General features: G+C 32.5%; 2 protein-coding genes across 2 annotated transcripts; one reads left to right on the top strand and one right to left on the bottom strand.

Annotated features, from left to right (window-relative positions):
• Positions 1-3,191: 3,191 nt before the first annotated feature.
• On the bottom strand, positions 3,192-6,267 carry LOC125195996 (probable serine/threonine-protein kinase WNK9). The gene is made up of 8 exons (XM_048094329.1): positions 6,032-6,267; positions 5,863-5,909; positions 5,739-5,776; positions 5,395-5,622; positions 5,091-5,311; positions 4,863-5,020; positions 4,337-4,781; positions 3,192-4,257 (listed from the first exon to the last, which is right to left on the bottom strand). Exons 1-8 carry the CDS (start codon positions 6,135-6,137, stop codon positions 3,374-3,376), a joined length of 2,127 nt encoding a protein of 708 aa, XP_047950286.1. The 5' UTR covers positions 6,138-6,267; the 3' UTR covers positions 3,192-3,373.
• Positions 6,268-17,636: 11,369 nt separating this feature from the next.
• LOC125196473 (5'-nucleotidase SurE-like) lies at positions 17,637-20,705 on the top strand. The gene is made up of 9 exons (XM_048095003.1): positions 17,637-17,802; positions 18,187-18,281; positions 18,565-18,629; positions 18,919-18,962; positions 19,386-19,463; positions 19,623-19,776; positions 19,988-20,164; positions 20,258-20,326; positions 20,406-20,705. The coding sequence occupies exons 1-9, from the start codon at positions 17,675-17,677 to the stop codon at positions 20,514-20,516; spliced, it is 921 nt and encodes a 306-aa protein (XP_047950960.1). The 5' UTR covers positions 17,637-17,674; the 3' UTR covers positions 20,517-20,705.
• Positions 20,706-21,106: the final 401 nt, after the last annotated feature.

Below are 21,106 nucleotides of genomic sequence, written 5' to 3'. Positions count from 1 at the left end.
CATACATTAATTATGGAGAGGTGGAGCAGTTAATGAAAATAGTTTCAATAATCATGATTAATAAAGTGATAAACATGCAAATATAGAAACTGGATTTCGAGGAGGAGATTACAACTTGGTCATCTCCAACCATTTACACCAAACTCAAATTCATTTTTGAGTTTGGGTCACACCAAAAAGTAGTTTTACTTCAATCATTTACTCCAAATTCAAACCCAAAAAAATATTTCATATTTATATTCTTTCTTATACCTTTTCAATTATACCTACATATTTACTTAAATTACATATCAGTCCCATAATATTTTATCAATAATTTATGTAACTTAAATAATTATACAAAATTTTTTTATTAATATATTTATGTATTAAATATACTTTATATTTAAAAAAATTACACTACTTTTAAAATTAAATACACTAAACTTGCAATAATAAAATTCAAATATAAATTGAAACTCATTTAAATATATCTCAATTTCATAAAACATATCACGATAAACATAAAAAATAGCTAAAATTCAAGACTCAAAATTTGTGCATTGTTCCCACAAATGATCAACTAGCGCATTTTGAAGTTCCAGATGAGCACTTTTATTTCTTATTGTGTCATATCGGGTCATATATTCTTGAAGTAATAATAAGATTTTTTTAGCAATATTCATTCCTATTTAGTAAATTTATTAGTTATTATTTGTAAAAAAAACATAATTTATTATAATATGGTCAGCTTGCTAATTTCTATTTAATTATTTTTATTAGAAAAATATATGTAAATTCCATGAACAAATTGTGTCTAAATTATGCGGCTGATAGTTTGAATCAACTATCAAGTACTACTGTACTAGTACACAAATTGACAGTATACAAATTGGCTGCCGGCTGATTCAACTATCAAAATAATAATAAGGACTATTATGCAATATTTAAAAAAAAATTGCAGTAGATACTCAATTTTGGTGTTCACTCCAAATTTAGTGTTGTTTGATTAAAAAACCCAAAAATAGGTATGGATATGGAGTATGGTTGGAGCACATTTTTACACCAAAAATGGGATTTGGTGTATGGTTGGAGGTGGTCTTATATATACACACACTTATATAGACATAATGGAGTAGTGAACTGATAAACTTAATCTAAATTAATTTATTTTATTTTTATTAATGAATTAATTGATTAATTTTGAGTTTATTTAACTATTTTATCTTTTAAATTTACTAAGGTCAATCATTTACACCGAACTCAAATCCATTTTTAAGTATATGTTACACCAAAAAATAATTTTACTCCAACTATTTATACTAAAATTAAGATTTACACCATTTTTGGGATTTTGTCTCACAAAACTTTTGCAGTAACACCAAATATAGTGTTGTTTCACAAAAACCAAAAAAAATGGGTTTGAGTTTGGTGTATGGTTGGAGAAGATTTCTACACCAAAACTCATTTTTGGTGTATGGTTGGAAATGGTCTAAGACCATCTCCAACCATTTACACCAAACTCAAACTCATTTTTGAGTATACGTCACACTAATAGTTTTACTCCAACCATTTACACCATTTTTGGGTTTATGTCTCACAAATTTTTTGCAGTAACACCATATTTGGTGTTGTTTCACAAAAAACACCAAAAATGGGTTTGAGTTTGGTGCATGGTTGGAGAAGATTTCTACACCAAAACTCATTTATGGAGTACGGTTGGAGATGGTCTAAGTAGCTAGATTGTTTTTTGTATAATGATATTTTCTGTTGGATTTAAATTAACCTTTTGAAATTAGAGAGTAAAAGTTAGTTATTTTATTACAAATGTAACCTTTATTCAATGTAATGAGATATATACACATGGCTCTTTAAGATCTCAATTTTCTAATCTTTTTATAATTTAGGTAGTGTTAGTTCGGAAGAAGATGACCAAATATTTTTTTTAAAAATCGAAAAGAATCATGTGATTGTATAAAAAGTATATACTTGGATGAAAGATGATAAAACTTGTCTGATTATGAAAAGGGTATCTTACATTCTCACGTTAATTACATTCTTGCGATTTCATAAGTTAGATTCTCGTTCTTAACGTTATTCAGTTTTTAACATCTTAGTGACTTTTAAGTAACAATAGTGAGAGTGGTTTATCTTGGCTGAGCTTTTACGAAATTGTGTTTGGGGAGAATTTTTATAAATGGACCTTTAAAGGAATAAAGGATTTATTTTCACAGTAAATACTCTTTTAAGTCCAACATCTAAACACAAAAAGAAAATATTAAAGCTGGCATAATGAGTAAAGAAAATATTTAATTGTGAAAATACTCTTTATTTTCTACTATATTTCTTAAACCCATGTCGGGTCAAAACTTCCCTTGTATCGGTGGACGGAGGAAGTAGTATTTTAGTTATTGAATAATTAACCTCTTACAAAGTTAAATAATATCAGGAAATTGTTGAGAAAAAGTGGCCACTTGGCTACTCTAATATTTAGAGCTGGCATTAAATTTGATCATACTCACAATCCATGATCTCCTCTATAATTACACCACAAACAATTGAATGTATGAAGCATCCAACTGTTGATGACATTTTTCTGTTTTACTATGTTTTTAGAATTTATAACTATAAGTAATGCTAAGATCAAGAACAAAATATAATAGCAGAAATCTTAGTCATAATGTATAGATCAAGCTGTCTAATATTGCTTGTGGATACAATAATTTGCAGTTACAGTCCAAATCAAATCATCACACAATGTATCATAGCAATTTGCAAGTCTAGCATATCAATTTCTCTCTAGTGTGACAGCTTTTTTTTGTTGTACTTGGGTTTTATTTGGTGTGGAATTCAACATGGGAAGGTTGATGTGAGAAAGTATGCAAAGGAATCTGCTCTTTAGGAGTTATGATTATATGGCTGGTGTTACTTTTTGAGCATGAAAGTGATTGATGAGTCACATATTAGTGAGCTTGCAAACATAAAAATGTTTGTTGTGGAAAAGAAAAGCTGAACTCCCATCACATTATTAATGGGAACAAGGAGGAGTCTTTATCATCTTCAGCTCTTTTTCTTGTTGTTTTCTCCTTTTTAAGGAGTCATCTCATGGAGAGAAACCTAGGTTGGGATTCATTGAAAGTGAATTTTATACTGTCAATGAAAGAAAAAGGTGATGTGAAGTTGAGATATAGTATGAAAAACTTAAGTAAAAATTTCAAAAAAGAGAACCGATTTGTATTGGAATGGAGAAATTACAATGTGAGGACCAATTTTTGCTATATCTGTTGTATGAATCAGTTAGTAATGTACATCCACTCACTCAATTCAAATCCAACTGACTTTCACCTCAAGCTATGTGTGCCTCTCAAGAGCCTTGTCGAAACAGCCACATGTTCTAGAGCTCGGTGGCATCGACTGGCAGAGAGGTAGCCCTGTGGAGTGAATGCGGGAGCAAACCACTGGCATAGAAGCTTTTGGCTGTGACCAAATGCAAGGGACTACAAGAATTATAAGCGGACTCGTAGCTGTAGACCTTTGGATCACTGGTGCTTCTATCAGAATCTGTGAGAGGAAATAGAGTGAAATGCTTCCCGTTGGATAATGAACAATTGATGTCAAATTCATCTGTTTCTCCGTTAGCAATGCTTGAGAATGATCGTGATCTATCTCTCACAACCCCCAGCTGTTTATGAGTGAGCTCCCTCAGCTGCTTTTTGTACCTGGCCTTGAACCATCTCAGCTCCTGCCTCATCTCATTCTCATAGTTATCGTGTTGAGGTGAATTGCTCGTTGTAGGTGATACTTGCTCGTTGGAGGCCTTTTCATCGGCACTTCTTGTGACAGTCTCCTTCTCCTTGGAGGAGTGATCAAATTGATTGTCATTAGATGATGAAGAAGTCACTTCGTGGTTCTCTTGCTGCACCCATATGTTTGTGTAGTGAGCACCATCAGTCACACGTTGCTCCGACCCTTCAACTTGGTACGTGATCTCTTCAAAGCGACCATGGACTGATCCACATCCGTGCACAGTCTTGCCCAAGTAGTCTGCGTCACCCAAAGCACAGGTTTGGCAGACGCTACCACTCTTGATAGGGCTCTCGTCTATGCCAAATCCTGGTTTCCATTCAGGAACCAAGGAAGCAATCTCACCATCGATCATTTCCGCTATCTTAGTCACATCTTGGTCCGTTATGTCCAACTCAGCAACCATTTCAGTCGCAACGCTCAGTGCTGTGTCGGTTTCAATGTCAAAAGGGAAGTAAATGTTTCGCACTCGACCTGAAGCAAACAACCAATCCAGAATCATTCTCAGCATCAATAATGGAATCAAATTCGAGTGTTTTGAAACTAAACCAACCTTCTTTATCAGCAATTCTGAGTCGAAGAAATATGTCATCATCCTCACTCTTTCTCCCATTGATGGTAATGTCAAGATTTTCCAACTGATCATCGTCTTGACCCATGAATAAGTTGATCTTTGTTGCTTCGTAGTCAACCGAGTTAGAATCCAAGTCATGCTCTTGATCGTAACAGATATAATTTGAGTAGCCATTAACTAAAGAACTCGTTGTGCTATGATGAGCACTGATCAAGAGAGGCTGTCTTAAAAGAGGGCCTAGTTCACCACAGTCCCGTTGATACTGCAATGCCCTCAAATCGTAACCACAATCATCAATTTGAAGGAACGGATCGTTGAGAAGATCCCAAGCAGACATCCTATCAGTTACTGTCGCTAAGCATTTCTCAACAAACCTACGAACCTCAGGATCCTGAACTTTGTACAGGGAATCCGGTTTCTTTCCCTGTAACGAAACAGCTATGTTAAAACAACACATTATCTAGGTTTCAAGTTCGCAACAATAAAACTAAAGCTAAATCCTCACCGAGATCACTTTCTTATAAATTTGAGCAGGATGAGTGCATTCACTATAAGGATATTCAAATGTCACCATTTCCAAAATGCACATTCCAAATGAATAAATATCAACTAATTCGTTGTATTCCTCTTCATACACCTCCGGAGCCATGAACTCGGGAGTTCCTGACAAAATTCAAGTGACAAAATCCTAAGCAAGGGCAAGATTTTCAATCAATTGGAAGTTGGAACTCACCAACACAACGTGCGGCATGGGATTTCCTGAGGATCGCAGCGAGGCCAAGATCACCAATCTTGACCTCGCCTTGGTTCCCATTGATGAAAATGTTGTCACACTTGAGGTCCCTGTGAATAACAGGAGGATCATGGTTGTGGAGATAGAGAAGCCCTTGCAAAATCTGCCTACACCAGTATTTGATTGCTCTAATATTTGTCCTCTTGTGTTTCAGCCTATACCTAATCCAAATTTCAATAAAGATCCATAAGAGTTGAAGCAAATTAATGCAATTATTTGTGAACAAACAAACAGACAGACTTACTGTCTGAGGGTGCCAGAAGTGAACATTTCTGTCACAAAATTGATGTTCCTATTTGTAGTATCCACCCAAGAGGTGTAGAATTTCATAATATTGGAGTGTTTTAGAGTTTTGAGAAGATGAATTTCACAATACAATCTCTCAAGATCTTCTGGACTTTGCAGAAAGTCATAAAGTTTCACCTGATTCCAGGCTACTTCAATCCCCTCATACTCATCAAAAGCTCTATAACTGCCAGAAAGCATTAACATTGGGGAAAGAAAACATATCAAAAATGAAATCAGGGCATTTAGTAATGATTAAGATGAAATTATTCAAGAACTCAATATTGATTAAAGTATACATACACTGTCTTAGAAGACCCTTTTCCAAGAATCTCATTATACTGCAATCAGAAAACAAGAAACTAAATAAAAATGATATCAAGTAAGAAGATAGATAGACTGAATGAGAATGAAAGCCATATCACACCCTCCCATATCTTCCAGTTGGATCAATTTCCACAAATTCAGAATCCTCTGCATCAAATCCAACAACACCATTCATTTCCTGCACCTATAATCTGATTTTTCTTTCTAAGAGAGGAGAGAGAGAAATAAATATGGTACTACTACTAATTTAAAAATTAAAAAATGAATACCTAAAATCAATAAATTCAACTGAAGGGAAAAATCGAAACTTTCAAGAAAAAAGGGAATAAATACTAAGCATGATTTATGTGGAAGAGGAGGCCTAGGAAAACCCATCAAATACCATTATTAAAAAAAAAGGAAAAATAGTGTTTTATTAATTCCACAACAACTCATACTCCACAAATCTCAAATCCAGACAAAACGCCTCTTCCTTTTCTAGCTTTCCTTCTCTTTAAAATGCATCAAAACTTTCTATCTCAGCACGAGCTGTAAAAATACAAAAGAAAACACGTACAACACACAGTGACACAGTGATTGACTCTAAGTTTCACCCACTTTTGGATGCACGTAAATAAAATTGTTCAAGACAGGATTGGAACAGCTAGATGGAAGAGAAGGGCCAACCGATAAAGAGTGTTAATGGATTATTAGTTTTCTAGTCAATGCATAGCATAATAGAAGTAGTAATGTACACGGTTTTTAGAAATATAAAAAATAATATTAAAAAATTAGTGGAATAAAAGATCTATTTTTTTATATTAATTTTATAATAAAACGTGAGTGAAGTGAGTTAGGGAAATGTGAGACCTATGTACTGTGAGTGAAGTGAGTTAGGGAAATGTGAGACCTATGTACTATTTTAGAGCATCCACAATGGCTTTAGGCCAGCCACAGGGCCACATGCTAGCCAATCTCTCTCCATGTCACGTCATCAACATTAAAATTTCATCTACCACATCATCATTTTAAGCAAATAATAGGCTAGCCTAAGGCTAGCCACAGGCTAGCCGCAATAAAAATAATTCAAAAACAACTATATTTACGGAATTAAATTTACGATAAATTATGGAATTAAATTTACAAGATATATACGGGAAAATTCATTCATTTCATTTAAATAAAAAAAGATACATAGATAAAAAAAAAGTACATAATAAAAAATTAAAAAAAAATCAGACTTCCACACACGAGCCCCGCCTCTCTCTACTCCTCATCGCCGTCGTCGCCGTCCTCGCCGCCGTTGCCGCTGCCACCCGGGACCTCCACATCGGTGGCATCTGAGCCCGCATCTGAGCCCCTCATCTATGCCCTCGCGGCATCCAAATCGACTCGCATGCTCTCGAGCATCGAGTGAAGAAACCTCTTCTCCGTGGGGTCAGTTGCGGCCCTCCAATCTTGGAAGACCTTGTACATCTGTTCCCGCGTTTTTTGACGCGAGAATAAGGTGTACGCGGGTGGGGGGTGCCGACTGGACGTCTTGGGGCGATAGGGGGGAGGATCCTCTCGTTAAAACAAGTGGTGCAAATGAAAATGAAACTAAAATCGCATATATATAGTGTTTCAAAAAATTTCAAAACAAAAAAATAAAAAATTGCGCTGGCCGATCGCTCGCCGATCGCCAGCCTGCAGTGGCGGCCAGCGCATCGGCCAGCGCCTACAAATCGGCTAGCGCTCGCCGGTTTTTTCGTCGAAATGCCGCTGGCCGATTATAATGGTTCGGCTAGCCGACCGGCTAGCTATGCAAATCGGTCAGCCGGTGCGCTAGCCGCCATTGTGGATGCTCTTATGGTAAAAGTGAAATTGAACTCTTATTGTGGGACAGACTGAAATGACATAACTCTTATTGGGGGACAAAAAGAATATTTCCTACGTCCTTTAAAAATAGAAACTTTTTCTTTTTCTTTTCTATCCGTGCCCTTCAAAAATAGAAGAAAATTTCTTTCTCTATGATTCTGGGATCCATTTTTCGCTAACACACTTTTCTTTCTATTTCTCTTATTTTACTAAACACTTATCATTTCAAAAGTTTCAAAAGGAGTATTTACATTACTATCCCCTCCCTCTTAAGAAAGATGATTGGGAAGCACATAATTTTATACATTATATATTGTGTGTTAAGTGGAGAGAATAAAGTCTCAAGGAAGATGATCCATTTATTGGGCGACACATGATTTTATATATTATAGTACTAGTCCCTCCGTTCCGCAGTAATAGAGTCATTTCATTTTTTGCACTCGTTTTAAAAAAATGATAATAAATAGTTAAAGTGGAGAGAGATGTAAGAGAGAGAATATTATAGATAAGACTCTTATCTACAATATTCTCTCTCTTACTTTACGTTTCTCCACTTTAACTATTAATAATTATTTTTTCAAAACGAATGCGCAAAATGAAATGCATCTATTACTATGGAACGGAGGGAATACTATTTAGTGTGTTAGGTGGAGAGAATAAAGTAAAAATAAATAAATGAATAAATAAAATAAAGTACTATATCATTTTTTATGAGACAAAGAAAAGGTAAATTATCTTAGACGAGGATGGGCGATGGACGGATGGAGTACTACTACCTCCGTCTCCCAAATATTGTCCCACTTTGATCCGACACAGGTTTTAAGAAATATGGAGTATAATGAAAAGTGAGTTGAAAAAGTTAGTGTAATGTAATGTAGGTCCTACTTTTATATATTAGTTTTATAATAAAATGTGGATATGAATGAGTTAGTGAAATATGTGATCAACTACCAAAATTGATAAAAAAGTGAAATGGGACAAACTTTCAAAGACGGACTACTGAAATAATAAACTGAGACAAACTTTCACGTAAGGTAGTAGCTATTTATGTAGAGTGATGCTAAATGGCTATAATGTGACCAACCTCACACTTAAAAAATTAATAAAATATGGTGTAGTTATTGCTAATTCATCAAAATCAATTTACCTCAAAAACATCAAATATATTAGGACTATTGTACCCTTTTACTTGAAATACAACATTTGTGTCATGGTGATGTTTAAATATTTTTTATAACTTTTAATTATTATGCAATAGTTTATCTACATCAGTTTCATTTTCTTTTATTATTAATTTATACGTATACTATTTATTAAACATATTATAGATTGATTCCATGTTGATTTACAAATATGATATAATATATTGTTCAATTACTTAGTTTTTTATTATTGAACCATAACATAATTTGTTAATATTTAATAATAAGCATTATCTTGAAATCTATTAATCATATATTAATGCATTTATTCCATTTTTTATTATTTGAATGATTATAAATTCAAACTTATCTTAAATTCAATTGAAGGTTCAATTGCTCTTCGACTCAATTTATTAATTAAAAAATTTAAATTGATCTTTATATTTAATGAAATAATTTAGTGTTTTAGTCGTTCTTAAATTCATTATATCTTCATTTAGTTGAATAACTAAAATTTCAATTGATACCATATTCAATTTGAATTACTGAAATATTTATCAATTGAATTTAGTACAATAATCATTATATTTGCAACTGTATTTATTTAAAATTACAATTACAACAACTTTATGGTAAAAAGTAATGCACTTTGCATATAGGCAAAGTAACAACTACCATCACCAATATATGCCCAAGATGAGAGGTAATTCAAAATACGGAAAGAAGTCCCTTCAAATAAAATTCCATGTTGATATTATGTTTTTTACATTATTTTGAACAAATAAAGGTGTGGTAACTAAATAGTTTATCAATTTAATTTAATTTGAACTTTTTTGTAAGATTATAATTTTTATTTGTAATAATATAATTAAAAAATAGAAGAAAACATTAAAGAATACTATAAGTATTCATTTTGATAGAAATAATTTTTTTAATTAATTTGATACAAGTACTATAGTTTAGTAATCATTTATAAAATTAATCTTAATTATCATTGTTTTAGAAGTAATTCCATCATCGATCATCAACTAGCTCATTTTGAATGTAGGTGATTAATTTATACTATCATCATTACTATTTTTAACATCTTATTACGTACAAAGTAAAATAATAAGTAAAAGGATGGTAATGGACTAACGGTATCATGGAGTAGCACATATTATAATCTATATTAACAATAATAATATTAATTATTATTATTATTAGAGTATATCAAGACTTGGAATTGGAAAGTATATTAATATATAAGCTATTATGATATGATTACGTATTTTCAAAATATAATACTCCTAGAAGTATATTATAGGCTCATAGATTAATATACTAATGCTGGGAAGGATTTTGATATTTGTAGAGAGTGGGAGATGGTAGAGACTTACAGGGAATTGGAAATTTTATGTTTTTAACAAATATTATCTATTTAAGATTTAATGAATTTTTAAAATAAAATTAAGTTAGAACCAACATAGTGTGTTTAAATTAAAGAGAAAAAGATAATTATGTAAATACAACTATATAGTATATAAAACAATAATTAGTATATTGATTTATGAAGTTATATTTTATGCACACTATGTTTATAGTATAATCGATACTTTTAAAATATAATATGATAAAAGTATTATAGGCTATATGATCGTGTCACAACTTATAAGCTATTATTGATTTCAATTTTAGTGTGGTATAATAGATAAATATTTAAAAAAAGATAAAACTTAAACTTAAAATAAAAAATAGTTTAAAAATAAATCACTGAAAATAGAAAATTAAAAAAATGAATGAATCTAAAAAAGAAACGTAAGAACCAGATTAGAGAAATGAAATCAATAAAAACAACTACAATTAAATAGAAAGGGTAATAGTGTAAAGTTATTAGAGCATTAAATGAGGTGTTTGAATCATTAATAGCCATAACATAAAAAATTTACTAGAATGCCATTTTATGGCTAGCCATAATGTGGCCACATAGCATTACCCATTTACGTAAGTCTCAATTGTCATGGCACAAGTGTGTATCAGATATTAGTAGACAAATTTGTGGTAGTGCAAAAGAATTTAATAGAAAGTGGATTTCGGGCGATAAAAAGATTACGATGGTTGGAATTTTAATACTTTGAGAAATTTTAGGAATTAGATTTCATTGTTGGATCGCATAAATGGGGATCTGGTTCTGGCTTCTATGTCTCACTCAATATATTAATTTTCTATATTTGAAAATAAATTTCTTTTAAAATAATTTTAACATACTCTATATTTTTTTTTTACTTATTCCACCTAATAACTCCTCCTAAAATTTGTGTCATGGAATATTTTTTATTAGACAAGACTCGTCTCATATATGAAATAAAATTATGACTAACCCCAAATCTGATTTAGAGTATATGTTAAAATTTAGAGTGAATTATAAATCGGATCGGCGTTGAAACCAAAGCGCATGTGAGGAAGTATTACAAAGATTTATTAGTAAAAAATAGGTTTGAATTTAAAGTTTTTGAAATTGATCGGAGACCCAAGTTCCAATCATTTTTTAAAAAAAATAACTCGAATTTGAGTATGATATGTGTGCATTTACAAATAAATTAATCGTATAAAATTGTTTTATGATAGGTCTGCCGTCTTCATAGTAATATTTTGTGATTCGAGTATTCAATTATCAAAGTCAAAGATACATAATCGAAATAAAAATATGATGTATTTTAATTAATATTTTGCCTAAATAAAACTTAGGTGATCAACTAATTAATTAGTAAAATAATAAGCACCTCATTATAAATTATCTAGTCAAATTATTTATGAAAGTGATACTTTGAACAGTGGAAAAAATATTTAATTTCTACAAGTAATTTTGTGCAGGCAATTTTCAAGTAGTCTCATAGACGATAATCAGTTACTTAAAATAAAATTTTATTTTGAATGCTGATTTTCAGCAATAAGAATCTGGTCCAGCCGTCCAGGTCAGGAATTGTGGTTATTTAATGGGTTCAATTACCCTACAAGAAATTCTTTCAAATAGTATAGTGTATAATAATTTTGGTGGGGTTTGCAATTCGAACCACTAATTAGACAAAAATCTATTTGTTGTGGGAAGAAAATGATGAAATCGTTGTACTTTTACGTACAATACATCATCATCGTCATCATCGTCATCTTTTACAACTAATTATTTAACATTTATTCACAAAAGATAATTATCAATACTACAAATGCTGGAAAGAGTATTAGGAGTATGTATAGTACTTTTTTTATGGGATTTTGCCGCTAATATCACCATTTTTATTTTTATTTAATTTTTAAATTTTAAACTTTAAACTTGACATATATATTACAAACTAAGTATAATATAGGAGTAGTAGTTATTTAATTTTTCACCAGCAACAAAATTCAGTTACATTTCATTAATTACTCTTTCATCATTGAAAAATGACAATGACGTGATTACAAAATCGTTAGGGTGTCTCCAGTGGCGGCGCCCCTCCCACTAGGACCTCCACTAGCTATTTCCATAAAAACTGTCTGTCACGTCAGCACTAGCCCTTCCCATTCCACTGTCACATCACTAGCCCTTCCCACTGCACTAGGACTTCCCACTAGGACTTCCACTAGCCCTTCTCACAATTAAAATTAAAATTCACGGAATTAAAATTCGACACGAATACGAACGAGAAATACGAATGTTTCATTAAAAAAAAACATACATCATTCGAAAAAAAAATTAAGTTGTCAACACAAGTAGTGTGAATGAAATGAAGTTGGGGGAGCCCTATTTATAGAGTTTTTTTTTTAATTAAAAATTAAAAATTGCGGACGTCCGACCTTCACCACAGTGGCGGACGTCCGGTCGGACGTCGATGCGAGGGGCGAGGCCATCCGACGGGCACTCGGGACGGGCGTGGGCGCCCTTCCCACCCACTACGGCGGACGTCCGGTCGGACGTCGGCGACGTCCTACCGGGACGTCCGCCATTAGAGACACCCTTAGAAGCCAGATATGATTATCTATTCCATTTTAATGCTGTTAGATATGCCAAATCCAAAGTTCGTGGGAAAAAATAACTTTTTAAAAAATTTCGTAATATTAGGTGTCAAAATCTTTTTTTATAGAGTGTGTGGCTGTGGAGGTTACTAACTACACAAACACTAGGATAATACATTAATACTAGTACTAAGTGTGATATTTTTGTTAATAGAATTTCATCCCTAGACGAGTTATCCACCCTACCAAATATGCACTTTGCATTAAATTAATATAGAAAAAATTAAATATATAATTAATTTTAGTTTCTTAAACAAAAAAATTCTCTTAATTTTATTATTTTTACTTTAAATTAATAAAAATTGCTCCAATGTTGTATTCTAATTTTTTACGTTCTCCTTGTACCAAGATTTCTGACATACTTAATTAATTAGCATCAAGATATTGGAAAATAAAAATAAAAATGGTAAACATGCATGGAAAAAATTTAATGGTTACGGGTCACTTAACTACCCATATAATTTACATTTTTTTCGTGAAAAATGACATAAGCCAGAGTGATATAACATCTTTAAGATACATGCATATACTTCCTCCGTCCCCAATAATTTGTCACAATTCCCGGTACGAATTTTAAGAAATGTAATAGAAAGTGGTTGAAAAAGTTTGTGGCATGTGGATCCTACTTTTATATATTAGTTTTATAATAAAATGTGAGTGGGAATGAGTTAGTGGAATATGGGGTCTACTACCAAAAATGATAAAAGTGAAAAATGATAAATTTTTAGAGACAGATTAAAAAGGAAATACGTGATAAATCTTCAGGGACGGAGAGAGTATAAAAATGATAATTTCACATAGGCTTGGGCGGCACTGGGAGAGGGGAAAGATTTTTAAAAGGAAAAGAAAAAAAATGACGGGGTTGGAGGGATATTTAATGCAATAAAAATGAAAAGAAGTTTTGAGAACCACATAATCATTCAAAGTTATGATGCTTATATCTCAAAGTCATTGATTTTATTGATATGTACTCCAATTTCAAATAAAAACGCAAGTGAAAAGGCGATAATTCAATTTTCTTTTGGAATATGTGCAAATTGTTAGTTAGCATTAATCTATAGCCACAAAAATATTGCTAAAGACACGACTTATTCCCAACACTCACATGTTATTGTATTGTGGTTGGGATGGTACAAGACATTAATGTTTTCCTCTTGGTCCTTGTCACATTATTTCATAAACCTTTGTGGCATCACTATTCTTAGGTCTACCAAACTTCTTCCATTTACTTGTATCAATTCATACAAGGGAAACAAATTAATTATTTTCTTACACATTTAATTATCTTGTAGATTAAAATATATACTAGTCATGATGTTTATAAATGGAAAGAGCCACATACATTACTTCCAATAATGGTGAAGAAAATTAGGAAAGCACTCATGTTGGAGAAGGAAATCAGATCAATAGTCCAATTAGTGCAAAGAGCTAGCCAGACTTCAAAATTAAGTAATTTCATTTGTGCTTTTGTGGTATGTCATAATTATGATTTTGCTATAAATAAGATGGAAGAAGTAACAAAAAATAAACTAGTATATATTTTGTATTATAGTGATCATTCAAATGAGATGGAACATTAAATTTGTGAATAATTTGCTTTAAAGTAAATATTAGTCTATCTCATACTCTCTTCGTCCTAAAGTAGTTGAAGCGTTTTGTTTTACACGTATTTTAGGAAAATGATAGTTATTAAATTGAAGAGACGATAAAGTATTTATCTCATATATATTATTATCTCTTACTTTACCGTCTCTTCAATTTAACTATTTACCATTATTTTTTCAAAACGAGTAAAAAAAAACTGAAATGACTCAGTTAGTTACGAGATACATAGGTTAAAGGCAAAAACCTATAATTCGGGGCCTGCAAAATCGATGGAAACCATACATACGGCGACAATGCCTCTGATACGAAGCTTATTATTAAAACAAAAAATTTAAAACTAAAAGTATGTATGGCTTAGTAATTAAACAAAACTTTAGCAAATCCCAGGTTAAAAAAAATGAATAAGAAAGAGGTGGTCCTTCAACGAGCGACATGTGTGAGCGTGAGAGTAGCCATATGGAGTATATAAATTATTTATATACACACAAATGGAATATGCACATGCTGACATGCCTGCCTCACACACGACGTCGACGGCAAAAGAGACATTCATCAATATATAAATACTCCATCCTATTTTATTTATGAAGAATAAAATTTAGTAGCACATGATTTGGAAGATACCTCCAAATGTTATGTACATTTAACTAATCTACCCAATCCAATAAGGGCTAGTTAAATCGATAAATCATCACAAGACACTCTTTAACAAGAGGTATTTGGTTTAATTACCTATTGAGTAAGCATTTTTTTTTAAATTGTGTGGTGTAGTATCTGTCACAATTTATTCTGTACAATAATTCAATCTACATATACGTAATGTCTTAAATAATACTAGTACTATTATATAAGTGACGTGACCAGAAATTTAAATAAGCCGAATGCTAAAAAAATATGAATTACTATTATTTGGAGCACTTTAAATTGAATCATTCCTTGAATTTTTTTTAAATACAGAGTATACTACATTGAGGCGTGCAACAACTGTGTTGTTCTATTTTTATAACTTCTGTTCTTTCTCATTCTTTTGATTGTTATGATCCCTTTAAGAGATTTCGGAAAATGGGATTAAATCCGCTGACCTTTCGAAATTTGGGATGAAATACGCTGACCTTTCGGAATATGAGATCGTGGCATGCAAATTTTTCAGAATAACCGATTTTCGAATTTTTCTCTTTCTTTTATTTTTTTTTCTTATTATTTATGTCACAATAATTATGAATTGACCAAACTATCCCCATAATATTTTTACCCCAATTCTGATAGCTCTAGCTCATTTTCACCCCTAAAATTAAGTCAGTTCAATGTTGTTTGAGGAGGAGGAGAAGGGCTTCAAGAGTTTCCATATGACTTAAATAGAGTCCAAGAAAGCCCAACAAAAACTATAAGCCCAACAACTATAGGTCTTCTTCTAAAACTCACATCTCGCCCAAATTCGAACAGCGGTACTAATAGTAGCCACACACACAAAGTTCAGGGTCCCATAATATGATTCTGATAAAACTAATTCCCCATACAGCCTAAACTTTTATGCAACTGTACTCCATTTTCATCATGTCAAAATACTCAAAACAAGTCACTTAAATCAATTAAAAATCCTATCCCCTCCGTCCCGACTAAGATGACACATTGCTTAGCCGGCACAAGATTTTAGGAGTTATTAGTTAAAGTGTTTAATTGGAGAGAGAAAAAGGTGGGTGTAAGTATTAAAATAGAAAGAGAAAGAAAGATGAATATTTTAATAGGAGTGATAAAAAGTGGTTGAGTGTATTAATTAGAGAGAGAAAGTTTCCAAAAGAGGAAATGTATCATCTTAGTTGAAACAAACTAAAAAGAAAAACTGTGTCATCTTAAACGGAACGGAGAGAGTATCTTTTAGCTGAAGGCGAATGAGACGAATTTGAGTATTTGACCATTAAAATGTTCAATTTGAGAACGAATGAATGATGTCCTTGGCATATTTATGGAGTATCGTACTTTTCCAATACAAGTCAAAATATTAATTAATTTGACTGTAATATAGTACTTCCATCGTTCCCCATGATTTTTCGCCATTTGAATTGTCATGGGTTTTAAGAAATACTCTCTCCGTCCCACATATGTAGTATTAGTTATGACACGAGTTTTAATGAATTGGTAGAGTGTGTAATTAATGAAGTGAGAGGTGGAGGGTGTAATTAATGAAGTGAGAGGTGGAGGGTGTAATAAATGAAATGAGATGGTGGAGTGAGATGATGGAGTGTGTAATAAATGAAGTGAGTTGGTTGAAGGTGGATCCCTCTTTGACTTTTTGGTTTTTTATTTTTGTTTTGATTTATTTTAATATAAATAATGACATTTGAGTGTAATTTTAGTGAATAATAGGGTAAAATTTTATGTGTAAATATGGTAAATTCTAAATGTTACTCCAAATATGGGACGAACTTTTATGGCAAAATGTTACTACAAATCTGAGACGGATGGAGTATAATAGAAAGTGGGTTGAACAAGTTGATAGCATACGAGTCCTACTTTTATATATTAATTTTATAATAAAATGTAGGTGAGAAAGAGTTAGTGGAATATGAGATCCACTACCAACGATGGTAAAAGCGAAAAAGTGAAAAATGATAAATTTTTAAGTACGGACGAAAAAAGAATTAGTTGATAAATTTTCAGGGACGAAGAGAGTAATTGCATAAGAGACACGTACTACGTATAACAAAACATGATATATACAAATTCAATATATAAAAACAATCAAGCAGGTTTGAGCAGAAACAAACAACATATAACCACAATGTATAAATATATAAATTACTAACTCTTAACAGAAAAGTTCATGAGCTTTATATTATTAGAGCACAAACAAACACAATGCATTCAACAATATGGATTAGGTTTAAATAATATTTTATGATTATACCTTGTCATGTTTTAGGAAAAAAAGGTAGTGCACTTACTAAAGTTGTTACAGCATTAAAGTATTACTCCTATTAGTTAAAAATTAAACCTTAATTATATATTATTAGAGGGAAAACCTTACTATAAAAAGAGTGAATGGTAGGACAAGAAAGCGACATGAGATTTTATGCAATTTTATTTTGTGTTAGATGGACAGAATAATAAAGTAGGAATAAAATTTTTTATTTTTAGTAGTTATCATCTTTGGTGGGACTAATTGAAAAAGAAAGTGAGTCATCTTGAACGGGGACGGAAAGAATATTGAGTAGTGGAGTATTATAAAACAATAATCCCGTTGTTAAAATTCAACGCCCGCCATAAAAGTAACGGAAAAACAAAGAGTGCATAACAGCGATGAGTGGTGATCTTCCGACGGTGTTGGTGACCAACGACGACGGAATCGACGCCCCCGGCCTCCAAGCTCTTGTTCGTACCCTCGTTTCCTCCGATCTGTTCCAAGTCTTCGTCTGCGCACCTAATAGGTGTGTGTGTCAGTGTATCATGCTTTTTTTTATTCTAGTTTAAATGCTCTTTGTGAAGGAATGGTCTATAGAAGAATAATTTGGAACAGATTGCTCAAATATAGTAAAAGAACAACTAAACATTGAATTTTAGTTGAGATTGTTGTTTATAACTTTATATGAGTATGTGAGCTCATTGCAATTGAATTTTGGCAGCAAAAATTACTCGCAAATGAGTGCACGAATTTTAGAATTATCCTCTTTTGGCTAGTTTGTTGTGTAAATGTGTAATTGATTAAGTACTCTGTCACTCCAAATTTGAGTGGTGAGTTTTGAGTTTTTATATGATGATTTTGAAGAACTACTTATAATAGATGTATGCAACGAATTAATTTTTGTTTCCAGCGAAAAGTCTGCTGTTAGTCACTGTATCACATGGAGAAAACCTATTTCAGCCAAGCCTCACGACATCAGTGGTGCCGTTGCTTTTGCAGTTTCTGGTCAGTCTACCATTCACGCCTCAACGTTTCTTTTCATTTTGAAAAGCATGTGAAGAAATAATGTTATGATGGGCGTGGTTTCTTTTGATCTGTACTAGATTCTGCTAATGTCTGTAACTTGTGCAATGAATGATACACTTCATTACTGAACTTGTGTAAACATCACCGGAATAAACTTGAAAATGGGATAAGTATTTTCAAGTCACTCAATATGATTCAATATCCTAACTTAGTCTAAATGTCATATGTTGAATTTTTCTAAGTTATGTTGTTGGTATTGCAGGAACTCCTGCTGACTGTACGTCGTTGGGTATTTCTAAAGCTCTCTTTCCCTCAATGCCTGATCTGGTAAAGAATATATTGCTTTAGCTGAAATGGTGATGCACTCTTTATAAAGAAGATTGTCCTCCCCATTTTCCTTTATGTTTTTCAAATTTGGCTCCTGATTTTTGTGCATAGATAAACTTTGTCTAACTCTAGTTTATAGACTGCTACAGTGTATGTCTACCTAGTGGCTAGTGGCTAGTGGCATGCATTTTTATTAGAACTGAAGAATTGTTACCCCAAATTTTTGGCATATGAGTTTTCAACTATGAAGAATTGCCAAAAATGACCACAATTCAATCTCTTTTTTCAGGTAATCAGCGGAATTAACATGGGTAGCAACTGCGGTTATCACGTGTTAGTAACCATACCTGTATTACTCTTCTAGTTCAATCTGCGTCTGGGTTTACTCCATTTCAAATGGCAGTGATGTTAACTTAAATGACGTTTTGTGTTTTACATATAGCTATGGAATATCTAGAATAATCAATTTTGATAACTATAACTATATTACTAGTTTTTATTTGAAAGTGAATCCACACCTATATTTGAGTTCTAGTTCTGGATGCTATAAATGTTTTTGCTTTAGGGATTGCTCCAACTTATGTCTGTGTTGGGATTTGTTTCCATTTCAAAATGCAGTAATGCCAACTTTTCCATTTCCAATGTAAATGTTGAAAGTAATCAATTTCGATGCCTATATGCAACCAGTAGTAATTTTTAATGGATCTGAGCATTGAACCAGTAACTAATACCTCCTATTCACATCAATAACTGCAGAGTTTATTCAGGGACAGTAGCAGGCGCTCGTGAAGCATTTCTCAATGGTGTACCTGCTGTTTCTATATCATATAAATGGTAACCATGACATAGCATTCTTTTTTCTTTTTTATTTATATAAATGGACTTTTTGGATGCAAAAGATTTGCCAATACTAGTTTTTGTTAATAAGTAGCCTTGTTTTCTAGCTTTGAGAAGAAGTTGAATGAGTCAGTGTGTATTGTTGCCAACATGCAGGGTTCATGGGATTAGTAATGTCAATGATTTTGCATTAGCAGCTGAGGTTTGCTTGCCCGTGATCAGTTCCATATTAGCTGAAATCAAAAATAAAACTTACCATCACAACTGTTTTCTGAATATAGATGTGCCAACCAATGTTGTCAACCATAAGGTAATACTGTAGTATTTGCTTTGGAAAAATCATCATCCGTACTTGAATTAAGATTAAATATTACTACATCATATGATCTAGGTTTCAGGCCTTCTTCTGCTTTGTTTACTGATGAATTCCCCCCTAAATTGCTAAGATATGTTGATAGTTGTAGTGCATGGTGTTGTGGTTGAAAGAAGAATGATAGGATTCGTTCTTGGGCCTTGAGCAGGGTTACCGGCTGACCAAGCAGGCAACTACACATCTGAAAACAGGGTGGAGGCAAGTCAGTAGTGACACTCAAGGAGGGAAAATGTTATCAACAATGACTATGGATATGGATGCATCATCATACTCTGAATCAGAGGCTTTGAATTTGCAAGACGAACACCGTTTTTTTGAGAGAGAAGTATGATAGTAGTATTATCTATTGGCGGCTTGAAATCGTTTCATTTGTAGTGTTTATATGATTTTAACACGGCCTGATTTTGTTTATTAATAGGTAACAGGATCACCACGCGGGGAAGTTGGGGGCACTGACTTAGACTTATTTGCACTTCGAGATGGATATGTATGTCCCTGTCCAAAATGATTCTCGGAGTGTAGAGATCTCAACTAGTTCAGTGATTAACTTTTGCCTTCTATTGCAGATAAGTGTCACTCCTCTTGGTGCTTTGTCACGAGCAGACTCGGATAGCCACATCTACTTTGAACAGTGGCTCCCGCGTGTGGCTGAATTCGTCGCGTCTTCAACTCCGTAAACACACAAGTTCTGCTCTTTCTCCACTGTCACCTGTGACTGAGTTTTTTTTAACCAGTGTGTTATACTCCTTAATAAGATTGAGCTTCTTCTTTTCCTTGTGAAAGTCTTGTTTTGGTAATTACCTTAACTATTAGCCTTGTTTGGCAAATAATACTTCATTGTAGTATTACTTAGACTTAACAATTAATCTTGAGAGGCTCTAATGTATTAAATGACAACAAATAGTACAAAATAATGAGTTACATTTGAAAATAATGGAACAATAGAAATACAAATGACATGTACTTTTTATAATACTAGTTACCAAAATCATAGATTATGCCATAATAATCAAACATCGATCCGAAATTTCTTATCATTTAAATATCATAATGACTACTCGAAAAACTTAGCTCTATCAATTCATTAGTCAACCTTTAAACTTTGGAAGTTGTGAAGAACCTATCATAACTGCCACATTAACTGCCGGAAATTGACGTGGCAACAACAGCTCATTTTAATTTACGAGTAGTGATAAATTAACAAAAATCGTATATACAAAGTTGGACAATTTAGGAATTTTACATTTATAATAAATGAATCATAATT

The sequence above is a fragment of the Salvia hispanica genome, chromosome 6, assembly GCF_023119035.1.
Source record: "Salvia hispanica cultivar TCC Black 2014 chromosome 6, UniMelb_Shisp_WGS_1.0, whole genome shotgun sequence".
Taxonomy (NCBI): domain Eukaryota; kingdom Viridiplantae; phylum Streptophyta; class Magnoliopsida; order Lamiales; family Lamiaceae; genus Salvia; species Salvia hispanica.
This window is presented reverse-complemented; position numbering and strand designations above follow the sequence as displayed.

Coding starts and splice junctions, on each gene's coding strand:
- LOC125195996 (XM_048094329.1), bottom strand. CDS start 6,137: ATGGGTTTTCCTAGGCCTCCTCTTCCACATAAATCATGCTTAGTATTT. Junction 5,777..5,862: donor CAACTGGAAGATATGGGAGG/GTGTGATATGGC, acceptor TTCTGATTGCAG/TATAATGAGATTCTTGGAAA. Junction 5,623..5,738: donor AAAGGGTCTTCTAAGACAGT/GTATGTATACTT, acceptor GCTTTCTGGCAG/TTATAGAGCTTTTGATGAGT.
- LOC125196473 (XM_048095003.1), top strand. CDS start 17,675: ATGAGTGGTGATCTTCCGACGGTGTTGGTGACCAACGACGACGGAATC. Junction 18,282..18,564: donor CGTTGCTTTTGCAGTTTCTG/GTCAGTCTACCA, acceptor TTGGTATTGCAG/GAACTCCTGCTGACTGTACG. Junction 18,630..18,918: donor TTCCCTCAATGCCTGATCTG/GTAAAGAATATA, acceptor CTCTTTTTTCAG/GTAATCAGCGGAATTAACAT.